The sequence below is a fragment of the Mya arenaria genome, chromosome 6 (genome assembly GCF_026914265.1).
Source record: "Mya arenaria isolate MELC-2E11 chromosome 6, ASM2691426v1".
Lineage (NCBI taxonomy): Eukaryota > Metazoa > Mollusca > Bivalvia > Myida > Myidae > Mya > Mya arenaria.
In genome coordinates this window covers 44,469,391-44,496,291 of record NC_069127.1, presented here as the reverse complement: position 1 = coordinate 44,496,291, position 26,901 = coordinate 44,469,391, and the positions used below count along the sequence as shown (strand labels likewise).

General features: G+C 36.0%; 1 protein-coding gene and 1 long non-coding RNA gene across 2 annotated transcripts in view; both read left to right on the top strand.

The window, feature by feature from the left end:
- Nucleotides 1–14,349: 14,349 nt before the first annotated feature.
- LOC128236428 (uncharacterized) lies at nucleotides 14,350–15,850 on the top strand. Its single transcript, XR_008261353.1, has 3 exons — nucleotides 14,350–14,498; nucleotides 14,676–14,750; nucleotides 15,072–15,850. It is a non-coding gene; the product is annotated as an uncharacterized LOC128236428 (long non-coding RNA).
- A 1,095-nt stretch (nucleotides 15,851–16,945) lies between these two features.
- Nucleotides 16,946–26,901, top strand: part of LOC128237463 (zinc finger C4H2 domain-containing protein-like) — a 41,060-nt gene continuing 31,104 nt past the window's right edge. Inside the window, exon 1 of the mRNA XM_052953022.1 lies at nucleotides 16,946–17,037. Within this exon, the coding sequence (XP_052808982.1) occupies nucleotides 16,970–17,037 (68 nt within the window). The 5' untranslated portion in view covers nucleotides 16,946–16,969. The remainder of the gene's footprint in view (nucleotides 17,038–26,901) is intronic.

Sequence of the window (26,901 nt, the reverse complement as noted above, 5' to 3'; positions counted from 1 at the left end):
CATAAACAAAATGGTGGAACCGCTTGCAGCCGAACAAAATAGCAAACATTTCCTTTTAATTTTTGTGCGTAATTTACCTCAGTTTGTGTGAATGATTTTGGTGCATATATGCAAGTGGCTTCCCGTCTTGCGTTATGGTTGCCCGGAGACTAAACTTGGAGGCATCAACTTGCAGTGTTAATGGCTTGCTTTTGTCATACTAGGATAAAACCTGATCCGGGTCTGTGATGATTTGTTTCATTTTGTCAAATGCATCACTTTGTGCAGTTTCCCAACAGAATTCAACTTCTTTAGACAGTAGTTGTCTCAGAGGGGCTGTTACATCTGCTAAGTTTGGGGCAAATCTGGACAGATAGTTTACCATACCTAATATGGTTTCAAGTTTTGATTTATTTCTGGGTGGCTTCATTTTCTGTATAGCCTCTGTGTTTGTGGTTGATATTTTCAAACCTTCTGATGTGAGAAAGTGACCAAAGTAGTCTACTAGCTTCTGATACCCCGACCTCGAGTTTGGTATTGTTAAAACGAATGCCTTCATCATGAGACCTCTTTAGAACTGCCCTAAGATTGGAGTCATGTTCCTCTCTAGATGACTCATACACTAGTATGTCATCCACGATGACCGTGAGCTACGCCACTAAGACCTTTAAGACAAGCATCAATCTTTTGGACAAAAGATCACCGCTTGACTTCAGACCAAAGGGAACTCGGATATATCGGTACCTTCCATATAAGGTGTTGAAACATGTAAGAAACGCTGACTCTCTCTGAAGTTTCAATGCCCAATAACCACTCGATCCTAGCATCAAGCTTCGTGAAGTACTTTGCGCCTAAAAGCTGAGGCAATATATATCATCCAGAGTTCTTAAAGGGTAATGTGGACCTTGAATGGCCTTATTCACGTCACGCGGATCAAGACATATACGAATTTTGCCATTGGCTTTTTCGGCAACGACCATTGAACTAAACCAGTCAGTGGGTTCATTGACCTTTTCGATGACACCTAATGACTCCATGCGGAGTAACTCATCCTTGACTTTTTCTTGTAATGCTATAGGGACCTTTCTTGAGGGATGCACCACAGGCTGGACAGTGGGATCAATGTAAAGCTTGCATTCACCGGCTAGCAGACCAATGCCATCAAATACTTCCTTGTATTCTTTTAATACCATGTCTTTAGTGAGGGGTTTGACCTGGTAATCTGACATAACTGTGTATGTGAGATTTATGAGGTCAAAGTCAAGGGATGATTGGAAACTAAGCAAAGGACTTGAATGTGTGTCAACTACATGAAAGTAAACAGCCTTTATTTGGCCAGTTCCAGGATGATTACACCTTAAATAATGTATCCCTTTACATTTAACGTACTTCCGTCATAGGCTGAAAGCTTTGAATGTGAAGCTTCCAGAACTGACTTTATGCCCATGTCTCTAAAGGTTTTGTATGGCAATATATTCACTTGACTACCAGTATCAATCTTGAACTGTACGGACAAATTGGAAGGACCTACCCTGAACTCTGCAAGCACCTGACCATTCCTAACATTCCTCCACATTGTCAATCACTAAATCCTTGAAATCGTGAGTACCAGAATTGTTATTGTCAATAACTTCATTTACACTGATGCAAAGTGGTTCCATTTTTGACATTGTTTTCCCTTTGCGGGACACTGGCGTTGATGTTGGTGTTTCCGCCCACAATTTTGGCAAGTCCGGGTAACGTCGTCTCCCAAAGTGACGCGCTGTTGTCTTCTCTGCTCCAACTGGCCTGAGGAATTGTCACCAGGCTGGCCTGAGCTAGGTGTTATGACCAGTAACCTTTCTCGTTAGCCTTTTTAGTGATTGGTTTATGAGGTCGTACTGAAGACGGAAATGATTGATTTTAGCCTTTCGATTGTAAGTGTATGCACAGACAAGTGTTGTTGAAAATTTAGAATTAGAGAATGATACTTTTTTGACTACTGTAAGAGTGATTTCGATTTATCTTTTGCAAAAATGTTTTTCTTTAACCTAATTGGCAAAAGGTGTAAATAAATAATGCAATTTGAGGCGTATAAACAAAGGCCCGGAGGTCAATAACTCCTTTCAATTTTTGAGCATGCGCAAAGAATGGTTGGGTATAAGACTGGCCGGACCGGACCATATCCGGACAAACGGAAATTTTCGAACTGTTACAGAAATCGTTCGAAATTTTCCTAATTTTGTGTTGGTATAAAAAGACTGGCCGGACCGGACCAAATAATATTACGCATTGCTATGTTTTATAGATATTGAATCTATTATAAAATTATAATTTATTATGTCTGTCTGTGTGTCTGTCTGTATGTATGTCTGTATGTGCATCTGTACGTGCATCTGTATGTGAGGCTGTCTGTGCGGCTGTCTGTGCGCATGTAAATATGTCTGTCTGTCTATATGTATGTCTGTCTGTATGTATATATGTCTGTCTGTGCGTCCGTATGTATGTATGTCCGTATGTTTGATTGTCTGTGAAACTGTCTGTGCGTCTGTATGAATAACTGTCTGTATGTATGTATGATTGTCTGTTTGTGCGTCTGCCTTTCTGTATTATTATTATTATTATTATTATTATTATTATTATTATTATTATTATTTTTATTGTAACCTTACATAATAAAATATATTGATAAATAAATCAAATATATATGAAACATAGAAATGCGTATTCTAATTTGGTCCGGAAATTAGGTAAACTTCCGAACGATTTTCGTAACAGTTCGGAGATTTCAGTTGGTCCGGAATTTTCATTCTGATTGAAGAAGCTGAAACAAAAACGGATATGTAACTAATGCTTTCTTTTACGGATTGAGTTATTGCGTTGTTTCGTTAATTCGTTGTTAACTGACGGCATGTGATTAATTACTGAACGTTCACCAGGTCTGACAATTAAGTGGCTTTCCTTCTGGCTCTCCATTTTTCCCCTCTACAATTGCAGCCGCTCATCCAGTGTGTGTATACCACGTGATATATGCAGTCATATATCGTACGTCTGAAGGCAATAATTTGCTTAAAATGAAGACTTAAATCAAAGATAACCTTTCTTTTACTACATCATTTTAAATCAAACAAAGGGCAGTCTATGCCGCTTAAAGAGCCCCGCCTTCGTTTTATTACCGAAGTGTGATAAGGTAAATAGTTTAATCGAACACTTCGACAAACCTGTTTCCAAAATAATGTTTTGACAGTGGTGCATTATTGTGAAAAGGTTTGTTTAAGTGTTTGAAGAAACCAAACTCTCAATCAAATTCTGGTAAAAGACCGAAGGCGGGGCTCCTTAAGAGGCGTAAACTGTTTCATCGAAAATGCTGAAGAAACAGTGAAGTTATTTTTGTTTTAAGTCTTCATTCGAAGCAAAATATTGCCTTCCGACGTAGCATTTATACACACACTGTTGATCTACGGCCAATGTCGTTCGCACCGACAACAAGTGCAATCGTCTGAATGGTATAAATAAGCACTATATTAACATCCATTTTTCCCATTTCAAACTACAGTGTATTAATTTAAGACTAAGTTTGCTATTTCTCAGTTTTTTATTAGTATGTTGCATATTTCATACTTGAAGGACACATATCTGTGTTTCAAAACCATATATTGTTGATTTCATTCTGAATATCATGTCACACTCATTTCTAATCACTTCTTTTTTTAACTTACATTTATATTGTTTCAATTTCAAATTTTGAATAAAAATACCACTTTTTATTTATCAGTTCATTTCGCCCCATTTTACATTGTGTCCTGACTAACATGACTAGAACAAATTAGCCATATAGTCATCTATAGTGCCTATTTTTCTAATTCAGCACTTCAAAATACACAAAATGCAGCTCTTTTTTTCAAACAAAGTTCTTATTACTAAAACGTTTCAATGTATATTACTCAAAATCTGTAAAAAAACAAACCTACGCTGATTAAAATTTCCATGTGTCAGTACTGAAACTGCACATTTCGCCCCCTCACAAAACACTAACTGTACATTGCTATGGATCGATTTAGAGCGAGCCTTTTTTGCTGTCTCCTGTGAAATAGACTATATATATAGGTTGATCTTACTTATGGTTTGCATTGTTTTAATGTGTTCAGTTGTACTGTGATGCTTGTCGAGAAGAAATGTGTGTAAAGCTTTTAAAATCTTAAGTTATTTCATTTGGAGACGAGGATAGTGGAAAATGTCTGTGTACGGAAGCGTAAAACGTAAAAGATGAGAATATTATTTTATCGCAAATGAAAATACTGATGCGGGCAAGAAGAAAGCGATTTTATTATCAGTGGTTGGTGCAAAAACATAGAAACTGATGTGCAATTTCATTTTAGCAGTCAAACCAAGGGACAAATCTTTTGTCAAATTAAAAGAAGTTGTGGAGAAACATCATCATCCTTAACCATCAGAAATAGTGCAGAGATTAAAGTTTAACAGTCGTGCCCGGAAAAGTGGAGAAATTGTATCAAACTATGTGGCGAAATGACGTAAATTGTCGGAGGATTGCAATTTGTACAGACACTAGAAGTGATACTTCATGACTCGTATGTGCAAGACTGCTCCCAACAGGAAACCTGGAAAAAAATACAGGTGTGAAACCGTGTTATAGGAGCACAGGTACAACTCATGGCATTCAGAGCTCCTCGGCCATTTTTTTATCGAAAACAACCTCGGATGTATGCCGGTACACCAGTTGGAAGTAGTTCGTATTTTTTTTAATTGTATCATTAATTAAATATAGTGTTTTATAGTTGTATTTATTGATCGAAGTTTAAATTGATTGCCAGTAAAGTGAATTATTGCAAGCATCATTAAGATTTCCAAGAGTTAAGTCAAAAAGTTGAACTGCTAAATAAAATTACTACGTTCTACTTGCAGAGGATTTAAACGTACCACTTTTTGAGTACGTAAACCGTCCAAATACATCCGAGTTTGTTTTCGATCAAATGGCAGAGGAGTTCCGGATAAACTCATGGACCAAATGAATGTCCATATATAAGGACTGTACTGTATAAAAATAGACCAGGCAAGCAGAACTTTATGGAGAACGATGACGATGATGAAGTGTACGCAATGTATAACATTGGTTATCAGACAAAGCCATATAAGGTTAAAATGCACCTCAACTCCACAACAGTGTCATTTGAGCTGGACACTGGTGCTTCAGCAACGATAGTTAATCGGGAGACCTGGGAAATGTTGAAAGAATCTTCATCTGTTGAGAAAACTAAGGCATAGTGTTATGCTGTAAAATTTCGAGTACTTTTGTGTAATGAAGTTTTACGAAATGTCATTATTACTTTTCATGTTTCATAATTTTAGAATATTTTGTCTGTTAGAAACATACATTTCTGGTGCTTAAAGTGAATTTTGATAATAGCCAAATTATTTCATGACATTTATTACTCTATCCAAACATAGTTGTCAAACTTTATATTATAGTATACACAGCGTATAGCATTTTTATTATCAATTAGTCTGTGGAATTATTTTTCTTGACAACCTATCACTACGTCTAAAGATTGTTGCGAAACTTTAGATTGTAATATAAACAGAATGCCCGGCTTAACTGATAATTGAGATTAAGTCAGACAATGACATTTTTATGGCCCAGCCCCTAGTGTCCCCTGCGTCTGGATTAATTGTCTCAATTTCATTGGCCATGTATTGGCATGACTTTTTGTAACATCCTTTGTCATTGGATGATGATAGTTTTGGCAATTCTCTAAAAGTTGTCACAGAATGCCGACGAGTCTGTCAATACATTTATGTCGAGGCTCGAGGCAGAGACCTACAAGACAAAGCCATGCAGGTACAGATTGCTCTGAATGGACTGAACCCATCAGTGAGCTCGTCCATCTCAACACATGAACCCAAAACCCTTTTAAACGTGAGAAATTTGGCCGATCGGGTTGCCAATGTCCGACGACAGGAAGTATCTGTAGCCGCCACCAATCAAAGCCAACTGGAGTCCACCATGAATGTCCTCACGGCTGCTGTAGCCCAACTGTCTACAAGCTTACAGAATCGGGACACCCAAAACCAAGCCCAGCGACAATATCAACAGCCATACCACAACAGGCCGTGGCCCAGTGACATTACAGTTTGCAGTCGTTGTGGAGGTAGGTGCACTTCCGATAAATATTGCAAAGCAATGGGTCAGTTTTGTAACGGTTGTGGCGACAGAGACCACTTTCAATCTAAATGCCGAACAGGTAGAAAACATATGTCGAACCAGTCTAGGGGTCAGTCTGGTAATTCAAGATATGGGAATCAGTCTGGTAATTCAAGATATGGGAATCAGTCTGGTAATTCAAGATATGGGAATCAGTCTGGTAATTCAAGATATGGGAATCAGTCTGATAATTCAAGATATGGGAACCAGTCTGTATATGGTAATTCAAGATATGACAACTCGAGACAGGGGCGAATCACTCAATCCAGTAGATGGGCACAAAGGGAGGTTATCCTTAAATTCAGGCAAACATGGTGCTAAGGTTTCTAGTGAAAATAAGACTGCTAGGCAAATTAATGACCACAGCAATTTTAAGTCACATAGTAGTGGTAAAACCAAATCAAGATGGAATGATGGTGCTAGGTCACAGTCAGCTAAAATTATTGCTTCAAACATCTCGCAGTCTGGCCCAAAAGTAGAGTATATTAATGCCAATTTCACGGCAACTATGACCAAAAATACTGTTTCAGTTTCTGTGAATAAAAAGAACACAAATGGGTTGTGTGACACAGGTGCTTCAGTTTCATGTATTAGCAAAGCATTCTTTGAGAGAGCTTTCCCAAACGAAAAACCCAGTTTTGTTTTCAATACTGTTCAGTCTATAGTTGGCGTTGGTGGTACACGTCATTCTGTTACTGGTAAGGTGAAACTAGATGTCTGTTTTGGCTCACTGACTGTATCTTATCAATTTTTAATTGTTGAAGATTTGCACCACTCTCTTATAATTGGACATGATTTCATGGATGCACACAATGTGAAACTTGACATTAGGGCAAAAACAGATGGTAATTCAGGATGTTCAAGTTTGTAATCTTAGGACTGATACCGGTTATGCAAGAACTGTTAGGCCCACTGTTGTAAAAGCAATGTCAGAAGTGAACATACCTGTTAAGATTGCTAGAATTAAGGATGGTAATGAGGTGCTTTTAGAGCCTTTGACTAATCTTGCTAATCATAATGTCATGGGTGCTAAATGTCTTGTTAAAGTCAAAAAGGGTAGAGCAACAATAAGAATCATAAATCCCACAGATAAAGATGTCTATTTGAAAGGTAACAAGGTTTTGGCAATAGTTAGTCAGGTTCGACTTGATAGTGTCTGTTCTCTTGATGATGTTTCACATAAAAATTTAAGTAGTATGGGTGCCTCTTTTGACCAAAAGCAAAATGCAAAACCCGAATTTCAGTTCAATCTTGACAATTCAGACCTAAATGCTGAACAAAAAGAGCAGCTGCTCAATTTCTTGAATAAAAATTCAGACTTATTTTCGGAAGGGCTACATGATCTTGGGAGAACACATTTACAAACCCATGATGTTGAAACGGGGGATGCTATGCCAGTCCGAACCCCATTTTACAAGCAAAGCCCTGAAATGCGCAGAATAACAGATGGAATGGTAACTGAAATGTTAAGAGATGGCATTGTGAAAGAGAGTAATTCTGATTGGTACTCACCTGTTGTGCTTGTTAAGAAAGCTAACTCTGATGAGTATAGGTTTGCTGTTGACTACCGGAAATTGAATAAGGTTACTAAGCCTAAAGCTTTTCCACTTCCTCGGTTTTCGGACATGCTTGATTCAATTGGTGAAGCTAATGCACAGTTTTTTACAAGTTTGGACTTAGGCAAGGCTTTTTGGCAGGTACCCTTGGGTGAGTCTAGCAAAGGAAAGGCTGCTTTCATAACATATGATGGAATCTATGAGTTTCAGTCCATGCCCTTTGGTTTATCTGGGGCGCCGGCAACATTTCAGTCCTTAATGATGAAAGTACTTAAGGGATTGACGTGGAAATTTGCACTTTGCTATGTAGATGATGTGGTTATCTTCTCTTCCACTTTCGAGCAACATGTACAGCATATAAATGAGGTTTTTGTTCGATTGAGGCAAGCTGGGTTAAAACTTTCACCCAAGAAATGTAGTTTTGCTCAGAAAAAATTGTCTTACTTAGGGCATGTCATTAGCAAGTCAGGCATTGAGGCAGACCCGAGCAAAGTTGAAAAGGTACGCGGTTTGGTTGCTCCAAAAGACCAAACAGGGATAAAAAGTTTATTGGGACTTACAAACTATTACAAGAAGAGAAGAATTATACTGTGTCTGAGTTGGAGTGTCTTGCTATTGTCGAAGGTGTAAAAACATTCAAGTCTTATTTGGCAAATGGTAGAAAGTTCAAAATTGTCACTGACCATAAGGCCCTCAAATTTCTGAATTCAACTACTACTTCTCCAAACGGTAGGCTAGCTAGGTGGCAAATTTTCCTACAAGGTTTTCATTATGAGGTAGTATATAGGAAAGGGGAAATAATGAATGCTGACGCTCTTTCAAGATATACAAAGGAAGCCCAACAAAACACTGAACGGGTAGATTGTGTGGGACTGAAAGATGAAAAACCCCGGTCTCTCATAGTCGCGCCTGTCAGTCCGGATTCGAAAAAGAAGACGGAAAATGTAACAACTGAAATTAGAGTGAGTGAACAGGCAGACATTTTAGAACAGTGTTACGACAAGTCACAGTCACAATCTGATCTCACTGTCAGTCAGGTTGTCGAGGACATAAGCTTAAAACAAGGGACACAAAATGTAAACAACTGTAATCAGGCAAATGTTTTGAATGATGCAGGTTCGATGGAAGAAATTCCACAATTACGCCTTGTTCAGACAGATGAAAAGGAGTGGCTCGAGGCAACCATTGAATATGATGGGAATGAAGCTGTCTGTTCTCTGGAAGCTACACCCTCCAACCAAAATGAGGATACTAAGCATGAAACTGAAGATCTCATTGAAATGCAAAAACAATGTCCTGATTTCAAACACATTTATGAATATTTGGCTGACCAAGTAGTTCCCGAAAATGAGAAAATTAGGAAATCCGCACAGATTGGAAAAGAACACTATCATATTTTGGATGGAGTTTTGATTCATTTGTACCAAAACAGAGCCAAGAAAAAACGTACAGATGAACGTTTTATTCACCAAATTGCATTACCACAAAAACTGAGGTTGGACATCGTGGTACAGTATCATGACAATAATGGGCATTTTGGTCATAAAAAGGTTTTTGGAGCTATTCAAGCAAAGTACTATTGGCCACATATGCATCAGCATATTTCAAATTACATCAGGTCTTGTAATAGGTGTCAAAGGACCAAAAGGGCTTCAAATGCTTCTCCTACTCCTTTAAATCCACTTCCTGTTGTTGGTGTCTTTCAGAGGCTTCATATTGATATAGTAGGTCCTATTACCAAAACTATTGAAGGGCATTCTCTTATTTTGGTCTGTGTCTGTAGTTTCACACGTTGGGTAGAGGCATTTCCCCTTCAAACACAGTCTGCACAGGAAATTACTAGAGTGTTACATGATGAAATTTTCTGTCGGTATGGTGCTTCAAATGTAAAAGTCACAGACCGAGGTAGAAATTTCTTGTCAAAACTGGTCAATGCTATTTGTGAGATTTACAAAGTTTCTCGCCACAAAACTGTTAGCTATAATCCTCAAGCCAATGGGTGTGTTGAAAGGCAAAACGCTACTGATATCAAAACCATCAGTATGTATGTTCAAAAAGATCAGCGAAATTGGCACTTGATTCTTCTCACAGTCTTAATGGGCATGAGGTCCAATCCAAACACTGATACTTCCGGATTTAGTCCTTTTAAGATGCTTTTTGGAGGAGAAATGAGGTTACCATTTGATACTAGCCTAGTACCCAGGGAAGCATTGAAACCAGAAGACAGAACTATTGTAACCCAGTTGATTGACACACTGAAGATAGTCCATGAAATGGCCAAAAACAATACTGAACTTACCCAAGAAGAAAGCAAAGAGAGACGTCGTACGACCTTAAGGAGTCTAATCTAGGATTAGGACAAACAGTTCTCAGAAAAGTTCACAAACACACTACAGGGTTGTCTTGTAAACTTGAAGATAAGTGGGAAGGTCCCTACTACATAAGGCAGAAAGGTCCGAATGATAGTTACAAGATAGCAGACTGCAAGACACACAAGATGCTGAAATCATTCGATAATGCAAAGAATTTGAAAAGGTACTATGATCCTCTAGATTACAGAAATGCGCTCACTCCCAATGAACATAATGGTGAAGAAAGGCCTTATGATGATTCTGATGATGACAATAATGCAGATGGTGATAATAATGATGATGTGGTGGAAGACAATGATGGGAATAGAAATGAAAATTCTGACAAAGGTGATGTAAGGAATGAAGATACTGATAACAATAATGGTAGCAAGACTGTAACAAGGGATACAAGTACAGATTTAAACAATGGTGTCAATGATGATATAACAGCAGGTCCATCTAATGCGAACCAGACAAACAACAAATTAACGATGAAACCTGATGGTACACAGATAGATTCCCAAAATGACGAAGGTAAAGAGCAGAGTTGGAAAAAGGCAGACAGATGGTATGCTGCAAATAGGATATTGAAACAAAGAACTAAGGAAGGAAGAAAGGAGTTCTTCCTTGAATGGTCAGATAAATAAGTCAAAATCCAAGCCGTCATGGGAACCCGAAGATAATGTGAAGCCTGAATTGATTAGACAGTTTTACATTAAACATACAAGAGTAGGAAAACGGAGAAAGCGTAAGCCATATACGTATTTTAAATAAAATGGATATTTGTTGATTTGAGTACACTTCACAGCTGTCATATATGTTAAAGATTTGAAGGTGTTGAACGTAATTGTGTGTTCTGATTTAAAATAAGGGCCAAACACTTTTGTTCTTTCGTTGTTAAGAGCTCTCAGATACTTATTGTTCATTGATGTCCTTTTATTTTGTGTATGTCACTACACTGGGACTTTTTATATATTTAATTGAACATGTGGACCATATATGTATTATCAATTGATATGAATGAAGGTTTCAATCTCAGTAAGTCGCTTCTGGCCATACTAAAGTGTTGTACTGCTGTAGTACTCAAATAAGTCATAAGTTATCACCACGTCATTTGAAAGTAGGATTTCTGTGAGAAAGTGCGTGCGCAAGTGTGATGTGTGAAAGGTCTTTCTTATCTCTTTTATTTCTGTCCTCTTTCATTTGATAGGAAATAATGTGTACATTTCACCGGTGTGTCGCTTTCCTGGTAGATAACAAGTCATTTTCTTATATTTTTAGTTGACTGGAGTCGACTCATGATGTTGATGTCCTTCATGATTTTTGGTTCCACTTTGGTGTCTGGTAGTCCGACGGAGCTGCAACGGCTTAACTATGGTGTAGTGTTTGAGTCACAGGATCCAGTACAGCTCGCGACAGAGAGCTGGATCCATACCTTTGCCATTGAATTGCCAGAGAGCATAAATATTGTAGACCTGACGGGTTGTAGTAAAGGTCCAAAAACGTGTAAAATTGTGAATGAAGTGTTACTCGAAATAAATCAAGTTAGAGAGGAAACAGAAGTTATGATTAACAACACCATCGACTCCATTATTAGGCTTATTCCAGAGAGAAACCTTGTAAAACAACGTTCCCGTAGAGCTTTAGTGCCATTCATTGGATCAATTTCAAAATCTATATTTGGGAACAACTTGGCATTACTTTAGATCATTACATTTTAGCTTTTGTGATTATGTCATGTGTGATGGTGTCGGTTCTATTAGTCAAAACATGTACATGTAGACTAAGAAATAGATCATGTCAAATTGTTCTTGAGCTCACAAATGGATTTTCATGTGTCTTTGTGCCTATTTATAACCTTTCGATGTGTCCCACCTACTGGAATATTAGGGTTGCACAGAGCATTTCATGCATTTCAATTCAAGGACTATGGACACCCATTTTATCATTTGACTGGGATGACTTTCATGTGGAAAATAAATTAACTCATCAAAAGAATAATGTAGGATCCACTGTTAGAGTTGGTCCTCTAGCAGCTAGACGAATTCGACATATCATGCATACTTCATACTCAGTCAATTTATATGCCAAACATGGAAACCTGTTAATTCAATTGAACTAGAAAATACCATTGCTTTACAAAAAATTTGGACTGTTGCACCTACAAAAGAAACTTGTGTATTATGTATTATATATCATGTAAAATGTTTAAATACAGCTTTTCTCTTTGGACAGCTGTGATTAAACCTGTTGGTAAAACGCCACTTTATGTTCCACAGAACAGAAATTGTTAAAAAAAAAATAAAAAAAAAATAACAACAATATTTTGTGTAAATAATTTACAATTCTTCTTGATGTGATTCTGTTTTTCAGCAATTTGTATTATAGTAAGTACAGATGCTGGAAATGTATATATTTTATGATGTTTTTTCACTGTTTTGATGTCAACAATGTGTATAAATGTTTCACATGATTAGTGTACATTTTTTTTTAAAAAAAACCATAGGAGCTCAAATTAAACCACAGGAGCTAATAAACACAATTAGTCAAAATGGTGGTGTTATGAGCATTTGTATATTTTTCATATGTTGTGCATTCCCCGAATCCTACAACTTTATAGGAATAAAGTAAAACAAGGGAGAGGGATAGTGTTATGCTGTAAAATTTCGAGTACTTTATCATTTGTCATTAATACTTTTCATGTTTCATAATTTTAGAATATTTTGTCTGTTAGAAACATACATTTCTGGTGCTTAAAGTGAATTTTGATAATAGCCAAATTATTTCATGACATTTATTACTCTATCCAAACATAGACTTTGTCAAACTTTATATTATAGTATACACAGCGTATAACATTTTTATTATCAATTAGTCTGTGGAATTATTTTTCTTGACAACCTATCACTACGTCTAAAGATTGTTGCGAAACTTTAGATTGTAATATAAACAGAATGCCCGGCTTAACTGATAATTGAGATTAAGTCAGACAATGACATTTTAGGGCCCAGCCCCTAGTGTCCCCTGCGTCTGGATTAATTGTCTCAATTTCATTGGCCATGTATTGGCATGACTTTTTGTAACATCCTTTGTCATTGGATGATGATAGTTTTGGCAATTCTCTAAAAGTTGTGTCTTTCCTCGCTCGAGTCACTTTTACTGTTGACTTCGAAGTGTTTCATCTCATAATAAAACGAGGAAATAGACACATTTCTTGATCCTTTTTAGATCTCGGGAAGGAGTCATTTAGAGTCGTCCACGCGGCACAAAAATAGTTAAAAACATACTCTGAATTGTATTTAACAATTCTTGGGAAATGCAACGTCAACGTGAAATACGAGGACAAGAACGTCGCATTGCCGATCATTGTGGTGAATAATGATGGGCCAAATATTCTTTGAAGAAACTGGCTTGAAAAAAATAAAGCTTAACTGGGGAGAAATATTTTCTGTGAAAGTCAGTGGGGCAACTGATGACAATGATTTGAATGCGATTTTAAATAAATACGGTAACGTATTCAATAAACGATTAGGGAAAGTAACTGGCGTGAAGGCAAAATCTACAGTGACCCGGATGGCAAACCAAAGTACTTTAAAGCACGACCAGTACCGTATGCGACGAAAGAAGGCATTTAGAAAGAGCTTGAATGTCTACAAAGCGAAGGGACAATAGCTTCTGTAGTGCTTTCCGAATGGGCAGCGCCGATTGTACTGATTGTCAAAGACGATGGATCAAACAGGATATGTGGTGAGTATAAAGTAACAATAAATCATGTTCAAAGTTGGACATTTATCCAATTCCTAAAATTACAGATTTATATGCCACGCTAAATGGCGGGAAACAGTTGTCAAAATTGGACATGACACAAGCGTACATGCAATTGAAACTTGTAGAAGAATCAAAGAACTATATCACCAAATAATACGCACAAAGGTTTATTTGTGTACACTCGAATGCATTATGGAATAAACTCCAAAACCACAACCGACCCAAGATCATTAATAGTCCCGGCTTTTCCAATAATAGATACTGGATCCCGGCAGCTATAACCGTCCTAGTCCCTAATCGGAACTCTTCGGCCACTTATGCACGCGAATGAATATGGCCGAGGAGTTCCGAAAGAAGGCTGATATTAGTGTAGAGACTACCAAACATCGGTCGACGTTATATTCAATACACGCTCACGGTCTGACCACTGGAATCTATACAGCCTTATTTTTTTCCGTAAAGTAAACCATGAAACTGTTGACTGCAACCATTTCAACTTGCTCTATTCCTTCTTTTTTTAATCATGATTTTCCAATATGATATTATGTGTATTTTGATCCTAAATTGGACTTTTTTCTGGATTTTAGGAATATTTAACTGCTTCAGACTTTGAAATAATATCATGAGAGTAAAGCAAACCACAAAGTATGTTTTAATATATTTTGCCTAATACTATCGTACAGGCCATCCATATAGCATACTTTTGTTGTAAAAAAACATCTTAGTATTTGCACAATAGGTTTTAAGACTGATTTTTTGAAGGTGATCAACAAAAGAAAGATTTTTCATAAAATTTTCTTTTATATTATGATTTAATTGCAGTATGTACTCGTGGCAAAATGGTGTTCGAGCGTTGGCGAATAAGGATTTGCTTGCAGCGTTGAAGAACAATAATATGTATGTTGTATTTGTTTTCTTCTATATATGTGAATACTGTGTTAAACTTTAAATCTTGCCATGAAATAAGTATCATGCATTCCAATTTCAATTTGCCAGTATTACTACATGTATATCATAATCCTAAAAGAACCTCTACAACTAAACTGTGCAAAAATAATTTTTATACATGTGAAATTCTTGTAATTTCCTGCTAACAGCATTTAGTCCTGTATTGCATATAAACTGATAAATGCCCAAGATTGCCCAAAAATTGCTAACTGCTGATCTTTGATAAATGGGGATGCTTTTAATTTATATCTTTGTTATTTATTTTTTCAGGCAAAGAACAGAAAGAAAGGTTCTCTTAACATAGAAAGTAAAGAAATAATGAAGTTCACACTACAGTTGACAATCTGGATGTGTTTCCTTTGTTATTTGAACATGATTTATTTTAACTTACATAACAAGTATGCACTACAATAATGAATATCTATATTAATAGTAATAATATTCCATTAAACATGGATATGGAAAAAATATTCTTTGACCGTGCAAGATAAGATAAATCCAGACATAGTCAGAGTCTTCAGTTAACTTGGATGTGTTCCATTTGTTTCATCCACATACTTGAAATTTGTCTTGTAACTACATGTATTTTTATGAGGTTAAGTGGTGAGTAATAAACCTTTATCATAACATTTTCTTATTTGGGGATAGTATGTATTTATGTTGACACTATGTGTACCTTCATTCTTTTCATTTTTCTGTACAAAACAAGACCAAATGTGTCATTTTAGTTTAACCATTTTAAACTGTATTTATTATACTCTTCATTCGTATATTATCAAACATTTTAACAAATTTAAATGTGTTGTTATTTTGATTATATTGTATCGGTGTCATAGGGTACATGTCCATTCCTAGCCTTCAAGATAAAACAGATATATTCTTTGTTGTAAAATGTGTTCTTTATGCATAAACATATAGAGTGGCTACATAGAACTCAACACTTAGCATATTTATTACAAAATATCTAAGGGTAGTACTGCATGTGATTGCTACATTCAGTGTACCTCATGTTATATAATACATTATATTATATATGATCAATAAAACAGATTAAGAACCAAAGCTGTTGTTAAATACTTTTTAAAAGCTGTATATGTACAAGACAATACTAAGACTGTATAGACACCAATGTTTGTCCCAATTTGAAGATGTATAGATTCCAATGATTGCCTTGAGCTGAGGCTGTATAGATTCTAATGTTTATCTTAAGTTGAGGCTGTATAGATTCTAATGTTTATCTAAAGTTGAGGCTGTATAGATTCTAATGTTTATCTAAAGTTGAGGCTGTATAGATTCTAATGTTTGTCTTAAGTTGAGGCTGTATAGATTCTAATGTTTGCTTTCAGTTAAGGCTGTATAGATTCCAATGTTTATCTTAAGATGAGGCTGTATAGATTCCAATGTTTGTCTTCAGTTGAGGCTGTATAGATGCCAATGTTTATCTTAAGTTGAGGCTGTATAGATTCTAATGTTTGCTTTAAGTTAAGGCTGTATATATTCCAATGTTTGTCTTAAGCTGAGGCTGTAGAGATTCTAATGTTTATCTTAAGTTGAGGCTGTCTAGATTCTAATGTTTGCTTTCAGTTAAGGCTGTATAGATTCCAATGTTTACCTTAAGATGAGGCTGTATAAATTCTAATGTTTGCTTTCAGTTAAGGCTGTATAGATTCCAATGTTTATCTTAAGATGAGGCTGTATAGATTCTAATGTTTGCGTTCAGTTAAGGCTGTATAGATTCTAATGTTTGTCTTAAGCTGAGGCTGTATAGATTCTAATGTTAGTCTTCAGTTAAGGCTGTATAACGTCCAATGTTTGTCCAAATTTGAGGCTGTATTGAGTCCAAGATCTCTCTCATATTTGAAACTGTTTAGATTCCAATATCTGTCTTAATATGAAGCTGTATACAGTCCAATGTTAGTTCTACAGTGTAGATGTATAGATTCCAATGTAGAACAAACTTGGGAACAGTGAGATATAATTGTTTATTTCCTTGCAAAGTATTTATTTTATTTAAAATTCTCATCTTGTGTCTTAATTATTATCTGAAATCTCAAAAAATGTGGATAAAGAAATTTTTATATATTTTACGACATTTCAATTGGGGTGTATAGATTCCAGCGGTCAGACCGTGAGCGTGTATAGAATATAACGTCGACCACCAACATCTAATGTTAACAATGGGTGACGAAAATGAATTAGAATTGTTGCACAAGCTTGATAGACTGAAAGATATAAGGTACCAGGGTATATTTAAATAATTGCATTTTAAATATCATTTCATCTCGTTAAAAATATAAATAATTTTTGGCATTTTATCAGACGGTGACCATTTGTTTGCATTTGAGGGTAGTCCACCTAAATGGCAATATTTGCATTTTAAAACTTGACTTACCACCTTCATTTCATCTCATTAAAAATAAAAAAATAAAATGGCATTTTATCGGACGGTGAGATACATGTATATGTTTGCATTTGAGGGTCGCCCAGCTAAATGGCCATTTTCAAGTCTGTTGACGACAATTTTGAAATTATCACCGTTATAAATTCAAATTTCTACGAAAATATTATTGCCTACTATTTAACGGTTTATAGTCATTTCGTACTCTGACCATTTCGTACCTTCCTATTTTTGGTCGTTTCTTACCCTTTAGATAGTCATTTCATAGGTGGAGACCATATATATTTTATTTGTATTTTAAGTTATTTTTTTCATATGAAAAACAATAATTGAGTGAATATAGACTCTGATTCTGATTAAGACTTCGGATTTCATTAGTAGATTCTTCAATGAGGTGCTAATTAAGGTGCTAGATAACTCAGGCACGTAGGAAGGACATTGACATTGGGGCCGTGGAAGGGGTGGGATGGGGAGGGGTGTCCCCTCCCTTCGAGATTTTTTTCAATTTTAAGCATTGAAAGACTCGATTTCCAGTTAGTTCAGGTTTTATTTACATGTTTTATCTAAACCTTTTTTCGGTTAAATTACGTTATGAGCAACAGCGACATGTTAATTATTGCGCAATCTTAAATTATTATAAACGCCAGTTTTTATAACTTTTAAATATTCATATTTGCGCAGTCTCACAGTGTATGTTAAATAACAAATTAGCGCAGTTTACTTCTTCATAGTGAAGCCAAGAGTGACTTTGAAACCATTGCGAGTTGAATGCCCCGTGTTCAGTTTTTTAGTGCCAAAAGATCTCTTTGGAAATTTAAAACTGTTAGGCAGATTTGGAACGTCCATTTTAAAGTCAAACTTTAATGTGACGAGTTTGAACAAATACATATTGCTGGCTATTTAATGACAATTCTATTTTAACGAGTAATTGCAATTATTATAATCAACTACAGTTTTTGAAACATCAAAAACGATACAAATATTACCGTCTTTAATAATCTGCCGCCTGTTTTCACGCCATTCACACGCCAGTATGCTAGATGGTCACAGGTTTAATAATGACATGGTGACCTGTTTATTCAATATCGTGTCAGACTATTATTGATCTATATGCGCGTAGCATTATTTAAAATATGAGTATTAAGAAAATCGGTAACAAATATTCGCGGCCCCATTGCCGTTACTAGCCAGAATATTGGGGCCGCAGGCGCGGCCCCAGCTCCTACGCGCCTGCAACTTTAATTGATCAGTCAGGTGGGTTTAACATAATCAAGACTTGTGAAGTTCTTTGTGTATTCCTGGTAGGTGGTGTCACTTGTTTAATTTTCTTTGATACTTCTGACATGATAATTTATTTTTAAAGTGACAATTATAACAAACAGCTTTATCAAATACAAATGGTCTGAAATGGTGTTTGAAAGTCATTTTGTGACCAAATCAATTGATCTAACTTGTGTTGAGATTGTAAACAGTATCTAGTCAGTATTACCAGTCATGTGATTATTCAAATGAAACTTAAGTGTTTAATATAAAACTAATGTTAAGATTGTGAACAGTACTTAGTCAGTATTAACTATCATGTGATCATTTAAATAAAACTTCATAATAGGGATCAATATCAAACTGATGTAAAAATTTAATGATGTGAACACCATTCAGGCAGTAATTGTTCAGTGATTGGAAGAAAAGTGTTGTTTAATATACAAAGATTCCATCCCTGTTTTGTGTTTAAAGTATTAATTTTTTAATAAGTAGCTTATTACCTAATATTTCATTTCCTACTAAAAAACATTTAACAAGATTTTGAAATTTTATTTTTTATTTTATTTCCTCCTCCTATGAACATGTTCAATCATGGCGGTTCGTTAAACAAACAATAAAAAAGGCCCTAGAGTAAAGAGTAGATGCTTTTTTTATTAGGATAGTAGTATGATAGTAGCCTAGGTTTGACACTGTTCGATAATTATGTCTCCCCCATTCATGGGGAGACATATTGTTTTTGCCCTATCCATCAGTCAGTCAGTCTGTCACTACATCACACTTCGTTTCCGCTCAATAACTATAGAACGCTTAGACCCAGGAACTTCATACTTGGTATGCTAGTTGACCATGACTAGTAGATGAACCCTATTGATTTTGGGGTCAATGGTCAAGGTAACCTTGACCTTGAGATGATGAAACGGTTTCCGCTCAATAACTATAGAACGCTTAGACCCAGGAACTTCATACTTGGTATGCTAGTTGTTCATGACTAGTAGATGACCCCTATTGATTTTGAGATCAAAAGGTCAAAGGTCAAGGTTACCTTCAGGTAAAAAATGATATGTTGGTGGTGACTTTAAGCTTAAAAACGGTTTCTGCTCAATAACTAAAGAAAGCTTGTACCCAGGAACTTCATACTTGGTATACTAGTTGGTCATGACTAGTAGATGACTCCTATTAATTTTGAGATCAGTAGGTCAAAGGTCAAGGTCACGGTGACCTTGAGGTGAAGAAACGGTTTCCGCTCAATAACTAAAGAACGCTTGCACCCAGGAACTTCATACTTTGTATGCTAGTTGGTCATGACTAGTAGATGAACCCTATTGATTTTGAGATCACTAGGTCAAAGGTCAAGGTCTCAGTGACCTTGAGGTGAAGAATTGGTTACCACTCAGTAACTTAAGAACGCTTGCACCCAAGAACTTCATACTTGGTATGCAAGTTGGTCATGACTAGTAGATGACCCCTATCGCTTTTGAGATCAGTAGGTTAATGGTCAAGGTTGCCGTGACCTTGAGGTGAAGTAACGCTTACCGCTCAGTAACTAAAGAACACTTGAACCCAAGAACTTACTACTTGGTATGTAAGTTGGTCATGTAGATGATCCCTATTGATGTTGTGATCAGTAGGTCAAAGGTCAAGGTGACGATGACCTTGAGCTGAAAAATGGTTTCTGATCAATAATTGAATAACGCTTGCGCCCTGGACTTCATACATTGCAAACTTTACATTTTCCAAAAATAATCAACAACATTTTTCTCTTCGCTATTTAATACGGGTGAATAAACCAAACTTCACTGTTGGTTCGTCTCCAGTCCAAAATTACAAATTTCATGTCCATCATTTATTTTTATTCAGCTACGACCACACAATAGGGGAGACAAGCGCTTTTTCAAAAAAGCAATCTCTAGTTTGTTTGAGTTTACATTTATTTTAAGTTTATCTGATCATAATTGTATTGTTTAATTTTGTTGACACTTTTGTATGCAGGCATTAGATAGTATTCAACATATTCATGTATGTCTCATTTTTTTGCAATGTTTTGATTCTTGTTTTTGTATTCATACACTCACCCATTATGGCATATATTTTGTCAATAGTTTTTTTTATACTTTATTGAATGACAGAGTGCAAATAACATGTGCTCCTTTTACAATAAAATTTACGTTGTTGCATGACATTGTGCTAATTAAATGTGTTATTCATGACATTCCTACTTTGTGTCTGTCTTATATCAGCATGCATAGGTATGTTTAAATGCAATCTAAGGCTCTTCAAATGCTTAAACCTGAGGAGCTTCAGGGGGCTTTGCCTGAACCCCCACCAAGGCGCCGCCCTTGACCCATATTATAAAGGACCCTATCAGGGCCCCTTTAACCCCTGGCGGAAAAAGTGGCGACAACCTTTTAGACCCCAGAGGGAACCCTGCTTGTGGTCAATGAATATATATACAGTCAAACCTGTATTAAGGATGGACATTTCTGTCACTTTAAGCTTTGTTTAAACAGAGGTCGGTTACACGTATGTATCTTAACCACCACCTCACACCGCCATCAGTATCATCTGAGTAACATTATCATTAAAGAAGTTTATAAACAAATGTAGATAAACTAATTTTATTGCAAAATAATAATTAGAATGCTGTAGATAAATGTGTATATATAGCATAAACAAAAAACCACCAAACATCAGTCCACACAAAAAAAACACCAAAAATCAGTCCACCCAACTAGATGTACATTATCAAGTTCACTTTTTAAAAGTAATCCGTCATTTTCGTTTTCTGAACTCCAGTCTCTAATTAAAACACCAGGGATGAACAAAAAAAGTCAAGTCACCACAAATGCAAAGCAAGTAGTATTTTGGCTTGATTGATCGTCAATCCAGGTAAGTTTCTTATAGATATTTTTGTTATACGCGAGAAATCATTACAGTGACATAGCACAAAATAGAATGCATTGTTTTGGCTTTCGATGGCTTGGTCACCATTCATGTTTGCATAAATCCAAGAACACTTCGATACGAATAGTGCCAAGGAATGCAAATGCACATAGCCACATTGTTTTCAAATGTATTCCTTTTAATTGCTCAATAATGGTTTTTATTTGTTTTATGAATATTTTGTGCATGCAATTTGTACAAAATTGCATTTTCTGAAGTATTTCATATTTGGCAAACTCACGTTGGCATCTTATAATAAGGTGTTAACATATTTGTTGTTAGCCATTAAAACTTATTTATTTTTATTTCTTCTATTTCTGCTTAAGGTCATAAGCATTAGGGAAAGTGAAATGCTTTATGTAGTTTTACTAAGCTAGATAAGCCATCATTTTAAGATTTTGATAAGCATGAGACATATGTTTGATGAAAATGCCTTTACAGATGATATTCTTTTAACAAACTACAAATTGTGTTATATATTTTTCTGAAGTAAATAAAGTGGCGCTTAATAAACGAATGCCATTGTCTGTTTCAGTGATGTCATTTGTTTACCGCGTTTGTGGGAATGTGTTGAAAACAGCATGGGGGCTGAAATTGCATGAGCAACGACATGACGGTGTAGGAACATTTACATGCTGTCAGAAACATTTTACACCACAGAGAGCATGCCGCATAGTGTGTAAGTGTATTCTATAATAACATTTTTTGTTTAATATTATTATAGTAGTATTCTATTATTAAGCAAGTATCTACCAGTCACAAGCTTAGGCGTTTGCATTAAAGGTTAATAAAATATTGTAATTACAAGTATTTTAAATTCAAATAAAAATAGATATACTTTTCAATGGCATACTCGTATATATGTATTTATACAGGTGCACAACACATAAAGCAGTTTATGTGCCCGAAATGCATGCAGGAGTTTACCACACACACACAGACCTGAAACGGCATTGGCGAGGAGAAGATGGCACGACACGTTACACGTGCGACATGGGTGAAATTTCAATGAAGGAGAAAATAGACCTGAAGGTTCATATGGACGGCCACACTGGCGAGAAATCATACCAGTGCGCTGAATGTAGGAACTGTTGTTGGCATAGAAGTAGCTTGTGCAAGCTTCCATGGCCAACAGTGCAGGGTTCTTCCCAACCCGAGTTTCCACAGAACACCCTGTGTTGGTTGGGATGAACCTTTCTTGCATACCAAAAGTGTGTTTCCGGTCATGTGACCAGTGCTGGAAAAACCCATCTTACACCCCCAATGTAAGATGAGTCACCGCAACAACACGCCACTTCTTATTTCTCTTATTGCATGGTTTATGAAAATAATATTATACTATTTCAATAAAGCGCAATCAAATATATATCTATGCAAGACTTTTAATTAAAATTGAAAATGAATAATCGTAAAAAACGGATTTTGAGTTATTAAAAATTACTGCGCTTTATAACGTCAGTAAACAACGTTGCGCACGCTTTTTGGTGAAATGTACAAAAGTTTGTTTTCTACATCATTTTTTCCACGAGCGGCTAAATTTTTCTCTGGAACTCCTTTGTGCGTAGTGAAAATAATGTTCGTATAGATATGTAATAATTTGTTAGTCATAGATATGTGCGCAGTGATTCAGATGATGTAAATAATTTTATCATTTTTAGCTCTACTGGCCAAAGGCCAGAAGAGCTTATGCGATGGTAATGTGTACGTAGTATGTGCATCCGTGCGGTCGTGCGTTCGTGCGTCTGTAAACAATTGCTTGTGAACACGATACAGTCTTCAGTTTTGATTGTATCTTGATGAAACTTGTACAGTATCTAGATATCCATTAGAGCTGGGTTCCTTTCGAAAACCAGCCAGATCCCCCCATGCATGCCTAGATTATGGCCCTTGATAGTATAAAAAAATGCTATTGTGTAAACAATTGGTTGTGAACACGATTCAGTCTTCAGTTTTGATTGTATCTCGATGAAACTTGTACAGTATCTAGATATCAATTAGAGCTCGGTTCCTTTCGAAAACCAGCCAGATCCGCCCATGAATGCCTAGATTATGGGCCATGAAAGTTTCAAAGAAATGCTTTCTATTTTTAGCCAGGTCTGCATGAGCGATTTCTATTTTTAGCCAAGTTTACATGTATATGTAAATTTAAGTCTAGAGTTAAGGGAGACAATGTGCAAGTCTAGGATTTTGAGAGACAATTTGCTTTTTGCTTCTGCAGCTGATTTTGTGAATTACTCTGCCTTGTTCTTGTTGAAAGCCCAAAGGCCATTTTTTAGCTTTAAGTTCTGTAGTTTGCGCATTCATCTTAACAAAATTGGTTGTGAATGTTTAAGTTATGCACCTGGTGTCATTACTGGCCACACCCAGGGTTCACAGGTTTGGTAAACATAAATCTGGAAAGGTTTGAAAATCTTTTTGTGTGTTCGTGCATCCATCTCAGCACAATTGATTGTGAATGTTTGTTCAAATTGATCAATGTTGTCCTAGGATGCCCTTGACTTTGACCAATTTTTTTTAACTTTTAAAACTACAGAAATTTTTACTATGAGTACAGTTTTGAAAGCATTTTTTTTTGGTCAGATGACTTTTACTTGGCACATATTAAAATAGTTCATGCAACTTATCTGCTTAAAATACTTTCTGGGCTCAGATGTTGAACGTGCTACGTTTTCAGGTAACCCAAACACAAAACATAAAGTATATGTCTGTTGCCTTTTACCCATACATACATGCTCTGGATTGATATGACCACAAAAGCCATGCCAGTAGAGCATAGGCCCTTTTGGGCCTCTTGTTTAAATAGTTCTGAAAAGAGGACAGCATTATTTCCTGAATGGAGCGTGAAAACTTCTATGGTGCCATTTGAAGCGAGAAATAATCTTTAATTTTTATTTTTAAAATTGCCACCAGACAATGTTTCCATGATGCTACATACGACAGTCTTCAACAAGAGAGGTAATTGTGTGATCACAATAAAAAATGAGTTCCATACCGGTACTTGTTTTATCTTTGCCTGTAGGCAAGAGAAGAATTTCCAGCATGGCCAAATTTTTAGAACTACTTATAAATCTGAGATGGGAGAAAGTAGAATCTCAGGCAGATCATAACAAAAGTATTGTTTATTCATTATTCGTTATGTTATTTGATTACTTATATGCGCTTTTGTCTGATTATCTGTGATCACTTTTATTTTCAATTTTTAGCTCCACTGGCCGAAGGCCATGGAGCTTATGTCGTCACAGATTGTCCGTCGTGAGTGCGTGCGTGCGTGCGTGCGTAAACTTTTACTTTAAACGACATCTCCTCTGAAACTGATAAGCGGATTTTGACAAAACTTCACAGGAATGTTCCTTTGGTGGTCCTTTACCAAAATTGCTCAAATGGTTCCGGTCCATTGCACAATATGGCCGCCAGAGCTAAAAATAGCAAAATCTTTAAACGACATCTCCTCTGAAACGGTTCGGCAGATTTTGATGAAACTTGACAGTAATGTTCCTTGGGTAGTCCTTTATTAAAATTGCTCAAATGGTTCTGGTCCATTGCACAATATGGCCGCCACAGCTAAAAATAGCAAAATCTTTAAATGACATCTCCTCTGAAACGGATAGGCAGATTTTGATGAAACTTGACAGAATTGTTCCTTGGGTGGTCCTTAACCAAAATTGCTCAAATGGTTCCGGTCCGCTGCACAACATGACTGCCAGGGCAAAAAAATAGAAAAACCTTTAAAGAACATCTTAGAAACCGATGATCAGATTTTGATGAAACTTAACAGAAATGTTCCTTGGATGGTCCTTTATCAAATTTGCTTCAATGGTTTCGGTCCACTGCACAAGATGGCCCCCAGAGGTAAAAATAGAAAAACCTTTAAACGACTTCTCCTCAGAAACCGATGATCGTATTGCAATGAAACTTGACAGAAATGTTACTTGGGTAGTCCTTAACCAAAATAGCCCAAACAGTTCTGGTCTGCTGCACAACATGGGCACCAGAGCTAAGAATAGAAAAAAACGTTAAACTACATCTTCTCAGAAACCGATTATCAGATTTTGATGAAACTTTACATAAATGTTCATCGGGATGCCCTTTAACCAAAATTGCCCAAATGGTTCCGGTCCGCTGCACAACATGGCTGCGAGAGTTAAAAATAGAAAAACCTTTAAGGACTTCTCGTCCGCAGTCTTCACGAAAAACATTTTAACCTACTAGCCAGTTGGACTAGCATAATGGCATATTTTACTAGTCCGAATGACAATCTAGTAGTCCGACTATTTTGCCACATTATAAAACTGTATGCTTGAGGTAAATACCTATTTCAATTGAGCAGCTTGCAGTTTGAGTAAACATTTCTTTATTATGATAGGGAGTGACATCCTTCTGTTGGGAATAGTGCTCCTTGTTTTTCAGAACCTATGGGTACTATGTAAAAACAAAAGGCATCTTGCTTGAATAGACTGTAATAATATCAACATTGTTAGAAAAGAAATGCCATGCTTTAATAGCTTTGATTACATTTTACTACTGAATTACCTCCCTTTAATAGAAAAAAAAAATAATGTCTTAATTTTTCACGTATAGCATCTTTAAATAATTTTTAAACAATAATAATTTATGAGTAAACATATAAGCATAAAGTTCTCACAAAAAGATCAATTTAAAAACCTTACATTTATACATAGGAAAGTATATATAGACTGAACATTAATTTTCGTTTAAGTGACATTCTGAAAGTTTATGAAACAGCTATTTTTAGTAACTTAAATGGCCGAAAAGTGTAAGTGAAACACCAAGTCGATTCTATCTCGTCAGTTCTTGTTCAGGTTAGATATTTGCTTCATAATCTATTCAGATTAAATGTTAACCGATGATCAGATTTTGATGAAACTTGACAGAAATGTTCCTTGGGTGGTCATTAACCAAAATTTGTTAAATGGTTCCAGTCCACTGCACACCATGGCTGCCAGAGCTAAAAAATAAAAAAAAACTTTATACGACTTGTCGTCGAAACCGATGACCTTTTTTCGATAAAATTTGACAGAAATGTTTGTTTGGTGCTCCTTTACTCAAATTGCCCAAATCATTTCGGTCCACTGCACAACATGGCAGCCAGAGCTATTATTTTAGTAAAAAATTTTTTTAAATAACTTCTCCTCAAAAATTGATGATTGTATTTCTATGAAACTTGACGAAAATGTTCGTTAGGTGGTCTTTGCTTGAACCTTTTGGCCAGTGGAGCACAGGCACTGATGTGCCTCTTGTTTTGTTATTCAATGTATAGCTGCAACTAGCAGAAATATGTCTCCTAGTTATTATGACGTCACAACATAGTTGTATAGTTCCTATGATTTGATGTTTCTTGAAACTTTTTTGTATGCATGTACATGGCCTTTTGTGCACTTGTTTTTTTGTGTAAAACTAATCTAAGATATACAGTTATTGAATAAATGAAAAACATTTCCATCATGATTTTATCATTATTTCTGTAAAATAGCACTTATA